The following is a 17,591-nucleotide window of genomic DNA, read 5'->3' as shown; positions in this document are numbered from 1 at the left end:
AGGTGCCCCCGCCAACTTGAAATTAAGCACTTCCACACCACCTTCATGCCTGCTCACCATTGAATTTCTTTATGCACCATCCATGCGCCCATTACCGTTTTGAGTTTAAACTCCTCCCTGCAATGTGTCCAATCTTAGGCTCCTCCCTGCAATGCCAAGGCCCACTCTACTAATTTTCCTCTTTCATTGCTCCCAGTCCTCTGGACCTTCTTTATCTCATGCATCCGCTGACCACCACCTCTCTCTTCTGACCCTGAGGATTCAAATTCATATGGACTTATCCACCTCCTCTATGCCTACCAGCATTATTCCCATGGTGCTGAGGCCAAGGCGCAAGCAAATCAACACATGGCCTTGCAGGTTAGTGATCGTCAGTCTTTTTTTACCACAATTCTCTTGATAATTGACCCTACCTTCTACAATCAAGCTTCAAAATGCTCCCATCAGCATGCTGCCATGCATGAGGAATGTACTAATGTTTAATGACACATGGTTCTAGCCTCTATCCTCTCCCTATAACATGATTGGATATAAACATGTTTTTTATATTATGCAGAAATCCAATAGGTCAATTGATTGCTACAAGGTGCGCCTCTTCAGTAAATAATTTAATCAGGAAGAAATCTTTCAGTATACGGAGACATTCAGCCCCATTGTCAAGCCTACAACTATTCACATTATTCTCTCCATTACAGCTTTGAAAGATTGGGTAATTAAATTTCAAATATGCATTTCTCCTGGAGATTTTTCAATTAGAACAAAGGAATAAAGAAGTAAAACAAGGAACAGAAAAACAAAATAATAATAAAAAAAACTAAAAAATAAAAAAATAAAAAACAATTGTGTTAACAAGATATCCTCCTTATCATAAAATGGAAAAACAGCAAAACAAAACGAAAGTAAATACAAAACAATGCTAATAAAGTAACGCCAATCAATCCTGCTGCAAGTCTTCCAAAGAAACATGATAGAAGAATTCATTTTCTGAGTGCCAGCGGTATGCAAGGAAGATTACTCTGCTCAAGACTCTAGCATTTCTTTCCAGCCAAATGCACCAAACAATAGCCAGAACAGTGCAAAGCCACAAAACTTCCCCCATCTTTCCTCTTACCAAAATCTTCAAAAGTAATACTTCCCTATTTATTTGCTTCGGCTCTGAAATGAACATGCTTGTTCTTATCTACATGGATGATTCTGGTTACCAGCAACTCACCTTGAACCATTTCTGACTTAATTCATAAACCACAGGCAGTTTTTACACACAAAAGATCTCGGTGCCCTTCATTATTTTTGGTCATAGAGGTAGTCGAGGTAAAATTGGACTTCTTTTACCACACACATGTGCATGTGAGCACACACAATTTTGATCTTCTTTCTTCAGTAAAAAATGCATGAAGCTAAAGCCTATACAACATCTATGGCTACTTAATACTTTTTCCAAGTCTGTTGGTGAAGCCTTCTCCAATCCCACTTTATCAAGTTGGGTCGGGGCTTTAGACTAAGTGACTATAACCCAGCTTGAGACTGCCTCTATGGTTAACAAATTGTGCACCGGAAATGTTGGAGTATGTGGCTCATATTGAGTGGAATACATGCTCAAGGAAAGCCAGAAAAAGGAAGCTGAGCTACAGGGAAACCGTCAACGGTATTGTTCGGCGCTATTTATGGGATTTGAATTGGGAAGATCAGTAGATTGGGGATTTCAAAAGATTTTCCTCTAGGGATTACTACAATAGTACTTTAGATCATTTTTAAGCCTTCTGCATGCATAGAATTAGCATATAACATTTTTTTTGTAACTCCTGTTTGAAACGATAGTGAAAATCAGCCGCTTGCTCTTGTGGATGTAGGCACATTGTCAAACCACGTAAATTCTTGTGTCGTGTGATTTTATTGCTTTCCTTTATTCTCTTTGTGATTGATTATTTACGTATTGTTCATCGTTGGTTGCTGCATTGCACGTTCCGATTCAATTTGTGTTTCTATTGCGCATTGGTATACACTTTGCACAACAAATTGGTATCAGAGCTATTGGTTGCAATGGTTGGGATTTCTTCTACGAAGTTCGATGTTGTTAAGTTCGATGGAACGAGAAATTTCAGACACTGGTAAAGGAAGGTTAAGGACTTGTTGGTGCAGCAAAGTATGGTGAAGGCACTATACAGAAAACAGCCAGAAGACATATACCACATGCATTTTAAGGAGTTGGAAGCAAAGGCTATGGCCGCTATCAGGCTTTGTCTAGCCGATGACGTGATGTATCATGTCATGGATGAGGAATCGCCGGCAGCAGTTTAGCTAAAACTAGAGAGCTAGCACATGTCCAAGTCCTTGACGAACAAGTTGTATCTTAAACAAAAACTATATTGGCTTAAGATGGCAGAGGGTTCAGATCTAAATCAAAACATCAATGTATTCAATCAGATCATTAGTGATCTAAAGCAGGTTGATGTGAAGTTTGAGGAAGAGAACAAGGCGTTGATGTTGCTGAATTCCCTTCCTACGTCTCCAACGTATTAGAATCTGGTTAGGACTTTGATATAGGGGAAAGAAACTCTAAAGTTGGAGGATATCACGAGTGCCCTGTTGAGTTTCCATCAGAGGAAGAAGATCAGCAATGAGAATTCTCAAGGTGAAGGACTTGTGGTGAAAGGTAATCAAGATCGTGGGAGAAGCAAGTTCCGGAGCGAACCAAGTGACAATAAGGCTTGGTCCAATTCCAGGAAGAGGAAGGATGTACAGTGATTTAAGTGCGGAAAAAAGGGACACATAAAACCGGCTTGTCCAGAGAGGAAGAAGGGGAATGCTGAAAACAAAGAAGGTCATTAAACACGGCGAATGTAGTGGAAGATGGAGACTCTGAGAGCGATGATGGTGATATGCTCTCAGTTTCATCTGGTTCATATGGTCTCACGGATTCTTGGATCTTAGATTCGACGTGCTCTAATCACATGACGCCCAACAAAGACTAGTTCACCACTTACAGATTGGTGAATTTTGGTTCTGTTCTAATGGAAAACGATGCTTCACGCAAAGTTGTCGAAATAGGGAACATCAGAATCAAAATGTATGATGGTGTGGTGAAGACGTTATGTCAGGCATATACCAGAGTTAAGGAAGAATTTGATTTCATTAGGCACTTTAGATTGTATCGGCTTTAGTTACAAGTCTGAAAGCGGGGTAATGAAGGAAAGTAAGGGTGTTCTGACTATGATGAAGGGGCAAAAAGTACTGGGAAATATCTATACACTGCTAGGTACTAGAGTTGTAGGTCGAGCTCCAGCTGCAGAGTCCGAGTCAGATGGCACTCTCTTGTGGCATATGTGGTTAGGGCATATAGGTGAGCGTGGAATGAAGGAGCTTCATAAGAGAAATCTTTTGAAGGGGGTCAAATCATGCAAACTGGATTTCTACAGGTACTGTGTGCTTGGGAAATAGAATAGGGTCCAGTTCGTGGCAACCACGCACAAGACGGAGGGAATCCTCGATAACATTCATTCAGATGTTTGGGGACTGGTGAGAGTAACATCACAAGGAGAGCATATGTACTTCGTGAATTTTATTGATGATTACTCACGAAAGGTCGGGTTGTACTTCATGTGGCACAAGTCAGAGACGTTTTCCAAGTTTAAATTGTGAAAAGCTGAGATGGAAAACCAGACCGAGAGAAAGATTAAATGCCTCGAGTCAAACAATGGCACTAAATACACAAATTCGAGCTTCAGAGAATTCTACGAGAAGCATGGCATAAAGAGACATTTTACAACATGCAAGACACCACAACAAAATGATGTGGCAGAAATGATGAACTGAACCCTAACTAAAAGGGTTCGGTGTCTCAGAATGAATGCAGGGCTCGCTAAGAATTTTTGGGCCAAGGCGGTGAGTATGGCGAGCTGCTTGGTTAATTGATTACCAAGGGCATCACAAGATGGGAAAGTTGCTAAGAAGGTGTGGACAAGTAATGAGGTAGAATACTATGGTTTGAGAGTATTTGAGTGTCCAGCCTATGTGCACTATGTGCACGTTCCCAGTTAGGAGAGATGAAAGCTTGAGGCAAAGTCTAGACGGTGCATCTTTCTGGGATATTAGAAAGGGGTGAAAGGATTCAAGATTGTGGGATCCGGTGGCAAACAAAGTGGTGATCGGTAGAGGCATGGTTTTTGATAAGAAAGCCATGTTGCAGCGTACTCACGAAAAAGAAGAGAAACAAGTGCCAAAAAACTGCAGCAGCAATGAGCATGTGGTGCAGGTGGAGTTAGAGACTCAAGGTGGAGATGACAATGGTCAGGATGCAGGGAGTTCTAGCTCGAGAGACCAACAACGGCATCGTAGTATAGCCGTAGATAGACCCAGACGCATTGTCCAGCCACCGCCCACGTACGATTTTGATGATCTAGTATCTTATGCACTTATCACTAGCAGCGGGGATCCTACTACCTTTCAAGAGGCATTGCATAGCCAGGAGAAAAGTAGTTGGATAGGCACTATGATGGAAGAGATGGAATCATTGCATAAGAACCAAACATGGGATTTGGTGGAGCTTCCAGCAGGGAAGAGGGCAATAGGCTGCAAGTGGGTGTACAGGAAGAAAGAAGCACTTTCTTGAAAAAAAGAGAGAGAAGTTCAAGACTCAGTTAGTAGCAAAGGGATACTCGCAGAGGAAAGAAGTTGATTATGATGAAATCTTCTCCCCTGTGGTGAGACACACTTCCATCAGAGTAGTGTTGGGATTGGTGGTGCATTACGACATGCATTTGGAGCAAATGGACGTAAAGACAGTGTTTCTCCATGGTGATTTGGAGGAGCTAATTTACATGTCACAGCCAGAAGGGTTTTGCCAACCTAGACAGGAGCACTTGGTTTGTAAACTAAGGAAGTCACTTTACGGGCTAAAGCAATCTCCGAAGCAATGGTACAAATGGTTTGACTCCTACATGATCTGTATTGGCTACAGGAGGTGTGAGTACGATTACTGCGTCTATGTGAGGAGTCTTGAGGACGGTTTACTCATATTTCTATTGCTTTATGTTGATGACATGTTGATTGCTGCAAGGAACATAATTGAGGTAAATCAGTTGAAGACTCTGTTGAGTAAAGAGTTTGACATGAAAGACTTGAGTGCGGCCAAGAGGATTCTTGGGATGGAGATATGCAAGGAAAGAGCTGCAGGGAGATTGTGGTTATCTCAGGCCAGCTATGTGGAAAAGGTGTTGGAGAGGTTTCACATGGCTAATGCTAAACCGATAAGTATACCATTTGCGAATCATTTTAGGCTGTCTACCGCCCAATGCCCAAAGATAGACAATGAGGTTCGTGACATGTCAAAGGTCCCCTATGCTAGTGCAGTGGGGTGTCTGATGTATGTATGTACAAGACTAGACCTGGCACACGCTGTCAGTGTGGTGAGCAAGTTCTTTTTGAATCTAGGTCAACAATATTGGGACGTAGTCAAGTGGATTCTCAGATACTTGAAGAGTACAACAAGCTATGACATTATGTTCAGTAGACAACAGAGTGATCCATCACTGGTAGGTTATGTGGATGCTGACTACGCAGAGGACTTGGATGATAGGAGGTCTACCACAGGGTACGTATTCACTCTTGTAGGAGGACCTATTTATTGGAGCTCTATGGTGCAGTCACTCGTTGCTTTATCTACTACTGGATCGAAGTACATGGCAGTGGCTGAGGCTGCCAAAGAAGCATTGTGGCTTACAGGATTGGTCAAGGAGCTGGGTATCCAACAAGGTGGTGTTCAGCTGCGTTGTGATAGTCAGAGTACCAACCAGGTGTATCATGCGAGGACAAAGCACATAAATGTGCGATTTCACAAGATCAAGGAACTGGTTGCTTCTGGTGAACTACTACTTGACAAAGTTCACATGTTTGAAAATGCAGCTGATATGTTGACAAAGTCTATTACAATGGACAAGTTCAAGCATTGCTTGGACTTGATTAACGTCTCTAAATGCTAGATGGGAGGCATCCCAATCTACTGTCTCGGGTGGAGCTACAAGTATGCTTTCGTATTTCTCCTAAGGGATGAATATTCGCCAAGGTAGAGATTTTTGGAGTATGTGGCTCATATTGAGTGGAATACATGCTCAAGGAAAGTAAGGTGAAGTAAGAACAAAGCTGAGCGTCAACAGTTGGGTCAACGGTTTGCTCTCAAGAGATAACCGTCGATAGTTTCAATCTTCAGGTTTCTGGCTAAGCATTAAACCATCGACGGTTTGCTGAAACCGTCAAAGGTATTGTTTGGCACTGTTTACGGGATTTGAATTGAGAAGATCAGTAGATTGAGGATTTTCCTCTGGGATTACTACAGGAGTAATTTAGATAATTTCTAAGCCTTTTACACGCATAGGGTTAGCATATAAACATTTTTTTGTAACCCTTATTTGAAACGATAGTGAAAATCAGCCACTTGCTCTCGTGGACGTAGGCACATTGTCGAACCACGTAAATTCTTATGTCGTGTGATTTTATTGCTTTCCTTTATTCTCTTTGTGATTGATTGTTAATGTATTGTTTATCATTGGTTGCTACATTGCACGTTCTGTTTCAATCATAGTAGTCAGAGGCGCAAGGCGAGCTGAGGCACAAAGGGTCTTTGAAGCCGAGGCGCGAGGCGAAAGCGCACGAGGCTATTAAAATGGTGTAAAATATCTATTTGGGGTAATTTATATATGAACATATGAATATCTAGTGATATTAGAATTTAAAATGCCAAAACACTCAATAAAAAAATTGGAAATTTAATAAAATTGCCAAGACGAAGCCCAAAAGTATCAACAATTCAACATAGTTCAACATCAAAAGAAAAGAGTACAATAAAAGATTTCAAAATATAAAATCTAAAAATCCTCCTCAATCATCACTCATCACTCATCATCAACTGAGTCAGTGAAGATATCATCATCTTCCTCTTCATCATCAGAACTGTTTTCTCCAACATCTTTTTCCTCTTCCGTCTCCTCTGCACTATCCACTTGGATTTCATCCTCATCTACAAGTTCCAACATTGTGGTCGGACCCCTAGCACTGGTTGCACTACTAGATGAAGCCCTTCCTCTTCCTTTAGATGATGATGGCATATTTGTACTTATTCTTGATCTAGTGTGATGCGGGAGGTTATTTAGTCTAGCAGCTCTAGCAACAGAATCCCAAGTCAAATTATCATCTTCAAACACAAGTTCATCATCCTCATCAGAATCACCATCCATCCTACCAATCAACCACTCATTACTATCATCAATGTCCTTTAGGAGGATGGGATCAATGGTGTCACGTTTGTCGTATTAACGCCTCAAAGTTCGATTATATTTCACAAATACCAAATCATTCAAGCGTTGCTGGGATAGCCTATTTCTCCTTTTGCTATGAAGCTGCAAAAAGTTTAAAGTAATATGGTTAATAATGATTCTAAAAAGCAGTATATTTGGTAGTTCTTGTTCTTTAATAATTAATCCATGATATACTAACGACTTACATGTTGGAATATGCTCCAATTTCTTTCGCAGCTGGTAGCACTACACGTGAGGCTAAGAATTTTCACAGCAAACTTTTGCAAGTTTGGAGTTGTTGATCCATATGCCATCCACCATTGCGCTGTTATAAAATAAATTTTAAATGAATACCTACTAGGTAAATAGCAAAAATAATTTTCAAAAATGAAGAGGTAGTACAAATGCCACTTTACCTGGTGCTTTTGTCTTCCTTTGTCTCACTGCCAAACTAATTCCAAAGACGCCACTAGCGGCATTGTATTTTTCCAACTCATTTGAAACTTTATCTTGCATTTCAATAGTTGGCAGTAACCTTCCAATACATTTGTACAAACCCGACATAATTTCTTCATCTTGCAAAATGTTGGGGTTTGAATAGAAAAATTTTGGATTCAAGTAGTGTGCAGCTGCATGCAACGGTTGATGGAGTTGACATCCCCACCTCGTATCAATAATTTCAAATGCCTCCTTGAATTTATCCTCTCTCTCAACAAAAGCCTTAGCTATGGCATCCTTAGCCCTATCTATTGCTTCATAAATGTATCCCATTGCAGGCTTCTTTTCCCCATCAACCAAACGGAGTACACGAATAAGTGGACCTGTTAACTTAAGAGCATAGACGATGGTACTCCAAAAAGTAGGCATCAAAACAATAGTAGTGGCTCTTTTGCCAGCCACCTCCTTTGCCCATTTAGTAGTATTCCAATCCTCAGAAGTAAACATCCTCCTCAAGTTGTTCTTTTGAAGATGGATTGAACGAAGGGTGATGAAGGCAGTTGCAAATCTTGTAACTGCAGGTCTTAGTAACTCCTTTCCTCCAGTGCACTATCTCATCAAGTTGACAACACCAACACGATTATAGATATAGCCATTCAAAAAAATTGCCCTTTTCAAAGTTGCATGAATTGAAGGCATCTTCCCAATATCCTCCAAAATTAAATCAATGCAATGAGCAGCACACGGTGTCCAATATAAATGTGGCCTCTTTGCTTCCAACAATCTCCCTGTTGAAAAATCAAGGAATGAAACCATTAAAATATTAAAATAAACAATATATACACTATAGAAAGTAGTTCTAAAAATAAGTTCTTACCTGCTACAACATAGTTTGACGCATTGTCAGTTACCACTTGAATTACATTTGATTCTCCAATTTCCTCGACCATCTCATCAAGTAATCTATACATTCTATCTACATTCTTGACAATATTAGAAGCATCAATAGACTTGATGAATACTGATCCCCTTGGAGAGTTCACTAAAAAGTTGATTATGTCCTTATTAGCTGAATCTCTCCAACCATCAGACATAATTGAGCAGCCATATTTTGTCCATTCCTCCTTATGGACCTTCAACAACTCTTTCATTCGACTAACTTCCTCCTTTAGGTAAGGAACTCTCACTTCATGATAGCTAAGTGGCTTTATTCCAGGACCATATTGTCCAATCGATTCAAGTGCCACTGCAAAGCTGCTCAAGCGTACAGCATTAAATGGTATCCCAGCATCATACATCCACCTAACAAAATCTCCCATTGCCTTTTTTCTTAGTTCTTTCTTGCATGCTTCATTTATTGATGTTTGCTTCATCTTCCCTTCTTTCCTAACTTGAACCGCTTTCTTTGGATCGGGAGTGAAAAACAAGTCTATAGGCCCCTTCTGTTTTGGTTTCTTCAAGTTGGATTGGTATGATCTTTTACTTCCATCACTAGTAAACACTCTCTTGCCACGAATGTCAATTTCTTGAACTTCATCTTCTTCATCTTCACCGTATTGATCTATATCATCAAAGTCGGGCAATAACTCATTTTCCTCCTTTTCCATATCTTTCTTCAACATATACTCTTTAATCTCCTCACGTACATGAGCAGGGTACTTAGAACATTCTTTCACATTTCGAAATCCTTCGACAATGTGTTGTTTTGCCCGAAATATTCCTCCCCTTGTGACTTTAGCACAAAAATTGCAAGTCAAATTATTTCTATTTTTTTTATCCTCCAAATGTGCATACTTCCATGCGGGATCTTTCTTTGCCGAGGCCTCACATCCAGAACTAGAATCCATTTAAGATTTTAGACTTGGTATCCCGTATCCTAACTGAAAAAACAATGCATCATATATTTAAAATTTAAGACTTACATAATGCATTTCCAAACAAATTAAAAAACAGTAGCTAAATTTCAATAAAAAGAATAAATATTATGTATTAGTTATAATTTATAAACTTACATTAATTAAACTAAATATTATAAATTAACAAAACAGTAGCTAAATTTCTGTAAAAAAAAATAAATATTATGTATTAGTTATAATTTGTAAGCTTACATTAATTAAACTTAATATTATAAATTAAAAAACAGTAGCTAAATTTCTGTAAAAAAAAATAAATATTATGTTATTAGTTATAATTTATAAGCTTACATTAATTAAACTAAATATTATAAATTAAAAAACAGTAAGCTTACATATAAAGAAGAAAAAGAAGAAGAAAAAGAGCAGGCAGCAGTCAGCAGTCAGCAGCACGCAGCAAGCATGCAGCAGGAAGAAGAAGAAGAAGAAGAAGAAGAGAAGAGAAGCAGCAGGCAGCAGGACGCAAGCAGCAGCAGCAGCAGGAAGAAGAAGAAGAAGAAGAAGAAGAAGAGAAGAGAAGCAGCAGGCAGCAGGACGCAAGCAGCAGCAGCAGCAGCAGCAGCAGAAGAAGAAGAAGAAGAAGAAGAAGAGAAGCAGCAGGCAACAGGTGTACTCTTTGCACAACAGGAAAGCAGTGAAGTGCACCCTCTAGTGTCTCCTACCGTATCCACAGCACCACTCACTCTGGCTTACATCTTCAGCCATCTAACAATTTTGCTCTTCAAGCACACTGACTCCAATTGGGCTAGAATGCCAATGATCCCAGATCTATAATAGGTCATTGAGTTTTTTCGAAGCAGTCTTACACTTTGACACTTTGACTGCACAGAAGCAAAATGTTGTCACCCTTTCAAGCTCACACTGCAGCTGGGTTATGCTGGGTTCAAAACCTTCTTTGTGAACAGCACCTTTCCCTTTCCTGTGCTCCTGTCATCATGTGTGATAACTTGGCTACCATTTATTCAACAGAAAATTTGGCTCATCATGCTCACACTACACACATTGAACTTGACATTCAATTTGTGTGAATTAGCAAAAACAGGATTCATGTAGCCTAACCCACCTAATGGGACTTTAGGCTTGGTTTTTTGTTGTTATTTTTTCTCTCAAACCCTAACCTCTAGGTCACATGGCAACAATTTGGCTCATCATGCTCACACTACACACATTGAACTTGACATTCAAATTGTGTGAATTAGCAAAAACAGGATTCATGTAGCCTAACCCACCTAACGGGACTTAAGGCTTGGTTTTTTGTTGTTATTTTTTTGTCTCAAACCCTAACCTCTAGGTCACATGGCAACAAGTCTTACTGCTGCAGCAAGCCTCCTCTTCATATCGTTGTACAATGCATTAATTACTATAAATATTATACACAACAGGGATTACGGGTGTGGAGAATCACACTTCATTTAGTGTTTCTTGATTCTTCTCTTTCATACAAAATAGTGGTAGTAGGAATTTTAAACAATTCAAAGAGTGAAAGAAGGTAGTAAGTGGCTAGTTATAAATTAGGAACCATAAACAAATGTGGTAAGAAAGTGATAGAGTGAAGTATATCAGGCATAACTATTATCAACTAGACATGTTTGATAACAATTTGACCTAAAAGCTTATTGTGGGCTAACAATGTATATCAACCCTTAAGCTCAACTACCAAAGTTTCCCCTTATAAACATCATAAAATACTTACAAATTAAATTTATACAAAATATTGTGGAAAATAGGAATTTTAAACAATTCAGAAGGGTGAAAGGAAGCTGCAAGTGGACAATTATAAAATAGTAAACATAACCAAATGCAATATAGGAAGGGATAAGGAGCTCATATATAATTCCTGAGAAAGACCAAATCCTTATCTCTGAACTGTTAAAATGGAGAAAATGCAGCAGAGTGACTATTAAAGTGCAGACATTCACTTGGGTGACATCAGACTATTTACATTTTTGTACAAGGTTTCTTGCAATTATAAACTTTCCAATGCTAGTTACTAACTGCTCTAGCTTTAACTGTTAAAATAATAAGACTTTGTTCTTGTGGTTTTTAGACATATTGGTTCCCATTAACTGTTAAAACATGCTACTTTTTCATCACGTAAAAAAGTCTACATTCATCAACAAAATATTTTTAAAAAAAGAAGGCCTCACAAAATAAAACTCAGAACTAACCAATAAGAAATGAGACTAACAAAACAATTGGAGGGGGAGGGGGAGGGGGAGGGGTGTGGGTGGGTAACTGGAGCTTCTACCTGGACAAGCCCTTCCAACCCCTAGGCCACACCAAACCAGGGGAGGAGAACTGCACAATGGCCTTCAAAACCCATGAAATAAAGCTTATTTTTCTATCTTTTCCATACTACAAATTCCATTGTATTTCAAGCAAAGATTTAAATCCAAATTATAAACCATCACTAGTAAGCAGATCACTAGAGGAATGGAGACCATCGCTGAAAGTCACAGCCCCAGCTTCAAAGTTTCATAAAACGATCAATTTAACTTTAAACCATCATTTTAATGCGAAAAGAACTACCATTTCCTTGCACGAACCACAATGAGTTCGTCCACACGACACCAGGTAAAATTCCAGAAAATTATTCAATCTCCGCGAGAAACATTCTAAATGATAATTAATAGTTAATACGAAAGATTGCAAATGAATATAGAAATAAAACCGTTAAGCATATGATTAGACTCCATTCACAGAAACAACTTTCACAATTCAGCGAAAATGCATTAGGAACAAAAAGCAAATACATATTAAATACCGGCATGCTTTCGATCTTTGGGGGTTCCAGACCTCGCCAGAACTTCAAGATCCACGAGGCTCATCGACATGAGTCCCAAAGTAAGCCCAGACATCATGCCAGCAAACATAACCAATAACACAATTATTGCTATGTGAATGAAAAACTCCGACCCGCAACATTTATACTCTACCGCCATTCAATACTTCCCGCCCTCTTCCTCCTGCCGAAAGGCTTTGAGAAAAAAAACGAAAAATGAAATAAACCTAGACTTCGTTAAAGAAACACCAACCAAAGCTCAAGAACCTCCATCACCAACAAGCTAATCCCCAAAAACAAGCTCCGGAAAGAAAAAGAACACTTCCTCAAGAACACTCCCGCAGAAACTCAAATTCCAGATTTCAAAGAAACGCATCCAACTTCAAAAACTCTCGACAATCACACCGCAGGAAGAGTCCGGCGTTGGGAGGGAGGGAAAACCACGTTCAGACAACGATTCGCCGACGGTCGGAGCGACGGGTTTCTTCCCGGCAAAAATGCCACGAGAAGGTTTACGGTGTGTCCGAGTGTGACCTGTGTCGGTCGTTGTAAACCTACGGTTCTAATCCCTACAGTGCAGCATTCTGGTACAGTTCGCTAGTTTCCGATCTGACCTGGTCCTTCTTGATCGTGATCTGGCGGGGTTGTTATTTTGCCGGTCGAAGGTTCTGGGTCATTCTCAGATGACGTGGCATAAATTTATTGGACCTGTGCTAATTGTTTTTTTTTTTCCACTGATGAATAGGGAATTTCTTATCTTAAATTTTAAATTATTAAAATAAATAAATAAAACGACAGAGGAAAAGGTGTTTGCGGAATATATCCGATTCCATGCTTATGTAGGAGTTTTTCCTATTTCAACATTTTTTATTAAAATTTATTTAAAAACAATGCAAACCAAACTTTTTTTCCATATTGATGTGTCCGAAAAAATCTTTGGTTGAATCAGCATTTTTTTAAGCAAAAATCATTAGACGATCAAGTGATTTTAAATCAAGTTTTTCCTCCCCCATCAGGGGTGGCAAAACAGGTTAGCGAGTCGAGTTTGGACAGCTCGTTAATAAGTAAGGTTAACCAAGTTTGAATTTGAATTGACTCATCTACTAACGGGTGACTAACGTATAAACTCAAATCCACCCATTTAATAAACCAGTCATTAACGAGTATCCATTAAGTACCCATTTAAAAGTATAATTTATTTATTTTTTATTTTTTAAAACATTTCATATAAAATGAGGTATTTAAAAAAAAAAAAACAACACTCTTTTATTTTATTTATTAATATCTTAACAAAAAAAACATAAACTATAGAAAATCGTAGATCTTTTTAATTAATATTTTTTTAATGTAATATATATGTCAAATTAAACGGGTCACCCGGCGAGTACCCAACCCAAACCCACCTAACCCATTTATTAAACAGGCTGAGTTCAGATTGACCCCTTTATAAACGGGTCACCTTCTACTAAACTTGAATCCAATTTAAACAGACGGGTCACTCACCGGGTTCCGACCCGTTTTGCCACCCTTATTCACCATCATCAAAGAGAAACTTGGACTCCAAGCTTTCGTAGTTCAACTTCCTTCGTAGTTTTGGGGCTGGAGTTCGAGGACACCTCCAATCCCATCAGTCATGCAATAATACAACAACTGACGCTGCTTCTCATTATCATCTTTAGCTACTCCATCTACTGGGTTCTACGCTAATTCGACAATAAAATTGTTGCATTTGTATGCATCTACCTTAAGTGAAGACTTCCCCTCACAAGCTTCTTTGAACTTCCATGCCACCCTCGTACCTTCGAAAACCGGAAAAGGAAAAGGCGACTTTGCTTAAACCTATGTTGGAGTAGCACTTTCCGTCATCAGAGACTGTAGCTCCATCACTGAAGATTGTTTCAAATGATCTAGAGAAGGCAACAAAGTTTTGTTCAACATTTTCATTTTTGATACTCTCGTGTAGCCTTGAGATTCGAGAGGCTTCTCTCGCTTTGTCGTAGAATCCATTTTCTGCAAGGGACAAATTTGAATTCTTCTTAGATTAACCATTCCATAAAGATAAATAAATAAAACAAAAAATAGAATAACAAATAAATGAGGAGCTGAAAATCCCACAAATGAGAGAGGAAGCCATTTGGAAAATCTAATGGCATTCGAAAAATCCAGTCATGCATCCCATGTATTGAGACCCTGAAAAATAATAATAATAATAATAATAATAATAATAATAATAATAATAATATAATAAGGAAAAATTGGTTTGATGTAGGACCAAATCGTCAACGGTTTGGTAAGTTCAGGAAAAATCGTCGATGATTTTGATTTACCGAGTGACACTAAAATAAAAATATGGTAAAACGGTTTGGTTAAAAACCAAATCGTTGACAGTTTAAGGGAAACCGTTGACGGCTTTGTCTGGGATAGTAGCCTATAAATAGGACTTTAGTTCTTTATTTTTTTTGGGAAATCTTCTCTCTCTTTCTAGGGCTGTGAATCCTCTCTCTCTCTCTCTCTCTCTCTCTCTCTCTCTCTCTCTCTCTTTTTAATTTCTGTTCAAATTCTCAACCAAATTGAAGAAAAAACATCATTACAGGGTCCTAGCTCTAATTCTCAGTGTTTTAATTAGAGTGGATTCGTCGTTTGAGCATCCTAGACACCACTCCAGGGATAAGGTAAGGGAAATAGATTATGTTAGTTATTTTTGAAAATTAAACCGATTAAAAAGGAGTATGTAATTACATGAATATCATATATGATTTTTCTGAATATTAAGGCAGATGGATATTGTACGTGATATGGATTATTATATATGTATTTGGGAAAAACTAAAGTGAGTAGGGTAATCATTTCACTTTTCTTATTAAACATGTATTTTGAGTTTTATAGAATTATGGAGATGATCATACCTTTGTTTTCAGCGAAATATAATTTTTTCTAGGCAGTTATTTACATTATAAATTGTCACTCAAATTGTGTGGCATGAGGAATAAGTATGATATGACAGTTTTATACTAAGATACGATATGACAATTATGATATGACGGTTTTATACCGATTATGATATAACAGTTTTATTCTGAGACATGATATGACAATTATGATATAACGATTTTATACCGATTATGATATGACTGTTTTATACTGAGATATGAAATAACAATTATGACAGGATTTATAGGGACTCGTGAATATGACATGTTTTATACTGAATTTTGAAATGTGATCATGTTACTGTTTTATGTTATAAATGGTAATATATGGTATAAGAACCATGATGGACCAAACATGTCAAGAGCACGGTAACATTGCTATTATGATATGTTAGTGCAACCACACTATTCTAAGAGTGTTGATGGTTGAATAGTCGATTGGGCCTGAGAAGAGTAGAGTACCTGTAAAGCCCCAAAAATTCTACTATATTTTTTTTCTCACATAATAATAATAATAATAATAAGAACAACAACAACAACAACAACAACAATAATAATAATAATTATTATTATTATTAACTCTGATACCATAAAACATACACTAAATCAACTTGGACCCCAAAGGAAGTCGGGGATATACCTGTCCATACATACAAGACAGCTAAGCAGCGGAAACCATGATTTATTCAACCGTATATACAATACTAGAGTTTTACTATAACCAAAAATACATATACATCCCAAAAAGAACCATAAATACCCTAGGTCATACTCCCAAAAATCCATCTTGATTTCAACCCAACTGCTTACCCTTCAGTCAAGGTAACACTATCAGTTTCCTCTATCTCGGAGTTTGGTCCACTCACCTACCAGGGTTTCCTGAAATATTTGTATTATTGGGGTGAGACACCTCTCAGTAAGGGAAATAAACTAATATCAGTGTAAACATGAGTACTATTGTGTTATAAACATCTATTGTTCGTGATAAATTGTATCTGATAAGTAAGGAAAATTTATACATAATTTAACTAGCATTTGACAAGTCAAGTAAAACTATTCTGTATTAATCTGAATATATCGTAAATCAACATAACATATTGTATCATACTAAATCTCTATATACATATAAAACATCTGTTATATCTGTATATTACTGAAATTATGCCCTAAATGGATAACTGTATATCATGAATTAACCCCGCATGATTAGGGTTGTGCGGCTCGCGGGCTGGATTTAACTCTAGTTGGCCTACCAGGTTATATCAAACATGATGTAACTACACATGATTGCCCACCCAACCTAGTCCGTCCATCCTACTCTCCGCAACACTTCTCAAGTTGGCACACAGTAGGTATCCTACTATTCTCAACACTTCGGGACTAATCGGCTTCTGACCCAACACTTTCTAAATAATGTGGTTGCACTCTTGGCTATCACCAACCTGGTCCGCCCATCCTACTCTCCGCAACACTTCTCAGGTTGGCACACAGTGGGTATCCTACTATTCTCAACACTTTGGGACTAATCGGCCTCTGACCCAACACTTTCTAAATAGTGTGGTTGCACTCTCGGCTATCACCAACCTGGTCTGCCCATCCTACTCTCCGCAACACTTCTCAAGTAGGCACGCAGGGGTTACACTATCAGCTAACACCAACCTGGTCCATCCATCCTACTCTTCGTAACACTTCTCAAGTCAGCACACAGGGGTTACAATGTCTAATCTGGCTAACTAGTTATGATACCGTGCTCATAATAGACGTTGTTCATTAGGGATTCTGATATCATATAGTACATTTCATATAATATATAACTGAAACATATCTCATTTCATATTTCTATATAAAATCTATCATATCATAATTTCATAATAAACTGATACATAATCACAGCATTTGGGCCGGCTGAATAATCATAATATACTATAAATATAATTTTCTGTACTGTTTATAATTTCTTTAAAAAATTGTCCTCCAATCATGCTTGTGCTGTGACTTTATAAATATTCTGACATACCATTATTTATAGTAAAACTTATACTCATGCCACACACAAATGAGTACTACTCTGTGATAAATTATCTGGCCTGGGAAAACATATTTTGCTGACAAAATAATATTAAATCTGTTTTCAAAGTTTTCTCAGTTCAACATCAGTATTCCTAAAAACTATACTAAATCTTATACATAAATTTCTAGATCAAATACTGTGTATTCAATATTTAATTTCCTGAAAATA

The 17,591-nt window shown here is 38.1% G+C and overlaps 2 protein-coding genes across 3 annotated transcripts in view; both read right to left on the bottom strand.

Annotated features, from left to right (window-relative positions):
* The window catches only part of LOC131160166 (DUF21 domain-containing protein At2g14520-like), a 79,241-nt gene extending 66,176 nt beyond the window's left edge, over positions 1-13,065 (bottom strand). For both annotated transcript variants that reach the window (XM_058115547.1, XM_058115548.1), the window contains exons 1-2: positions 12,676-13,065; positions 12,405-12,606 (exon numbers count right to left, since the gene is read on the bottom strand). In XM_058115547.1, coding sequence (XP_057971530.1) covers positions 12,405-12,582 — 178 coding nt within the window. In that variant the 5' untranslated portion in view covers positions 12,583-12,606; positions 12,676-13,065. The remainder of the gene's footprint in view (positions 1-12,404; positions 12,607-12,675) is intronic.
* On the bottom strand, positions 6,741-9,673 carry LOC131160167 (uncharacterized). The gene is made up of 4 exons (XM_058115549.1): positions 8,605-9,673; positions 7,706-8,515; positions 7,496-7,614; positions 6,741-7,391 (listed from the first exon to the last, which is right to left on the bottom strand). The coding sequence occupies exons 1-2, from the start codon at positions 9,572-9,574 to the stop codon at positions 8,337-8,339; spliced, it is 1,149 nt and encodes a 382-aa protein (XP_057971532.1). The 5' UTR covers positions 9,575-9,673; the 3' UTR covers positions 6,741-7,391; positions 7,496-7,614; positions 7,706-8,336.
* Positions 13,066-17,591: the final 4,526 nt, after the last annotated feature.

This window comes from Malania oleifera, chromosome 7, assembly GCF_029873635.1.
Source record: "Malania oleifera isolate guangnan ecotype guangnan chromosome 7, ASM2987363v1, whole genome shotgun sequence".
NCBI lineage: Eukaryota > Viridiplantae > Streptophyta > Magnoliopsida > Santalales > Ximeniaceae > Malania > Malania oleifera.
The sequence above is the reverse complement of the archived record's forward strand: the minus strand, read 5'-3'. Positions and strand labels throughout refer to the sequence as shown.

What these genes read in the sequence shown, in the direction of transcription:
- LOC131160167 (XM_058115549.1), bottom strand. Translation starts at nt 9,574, where the DNA reads ATGGATTCTAGTTCTGGATGTGAGGCCTCGGCAAAGAAAGATCCCGCA. An exon ending in GTCAAACTATGTTGTAGCAG is followed by an intron (nt 8,516 to 8,604) that starts GTAAGAACTTAT and finishes ATTTTTCAACAG; the next exon opens with GGAGATTGTTGGAAGCAAAG.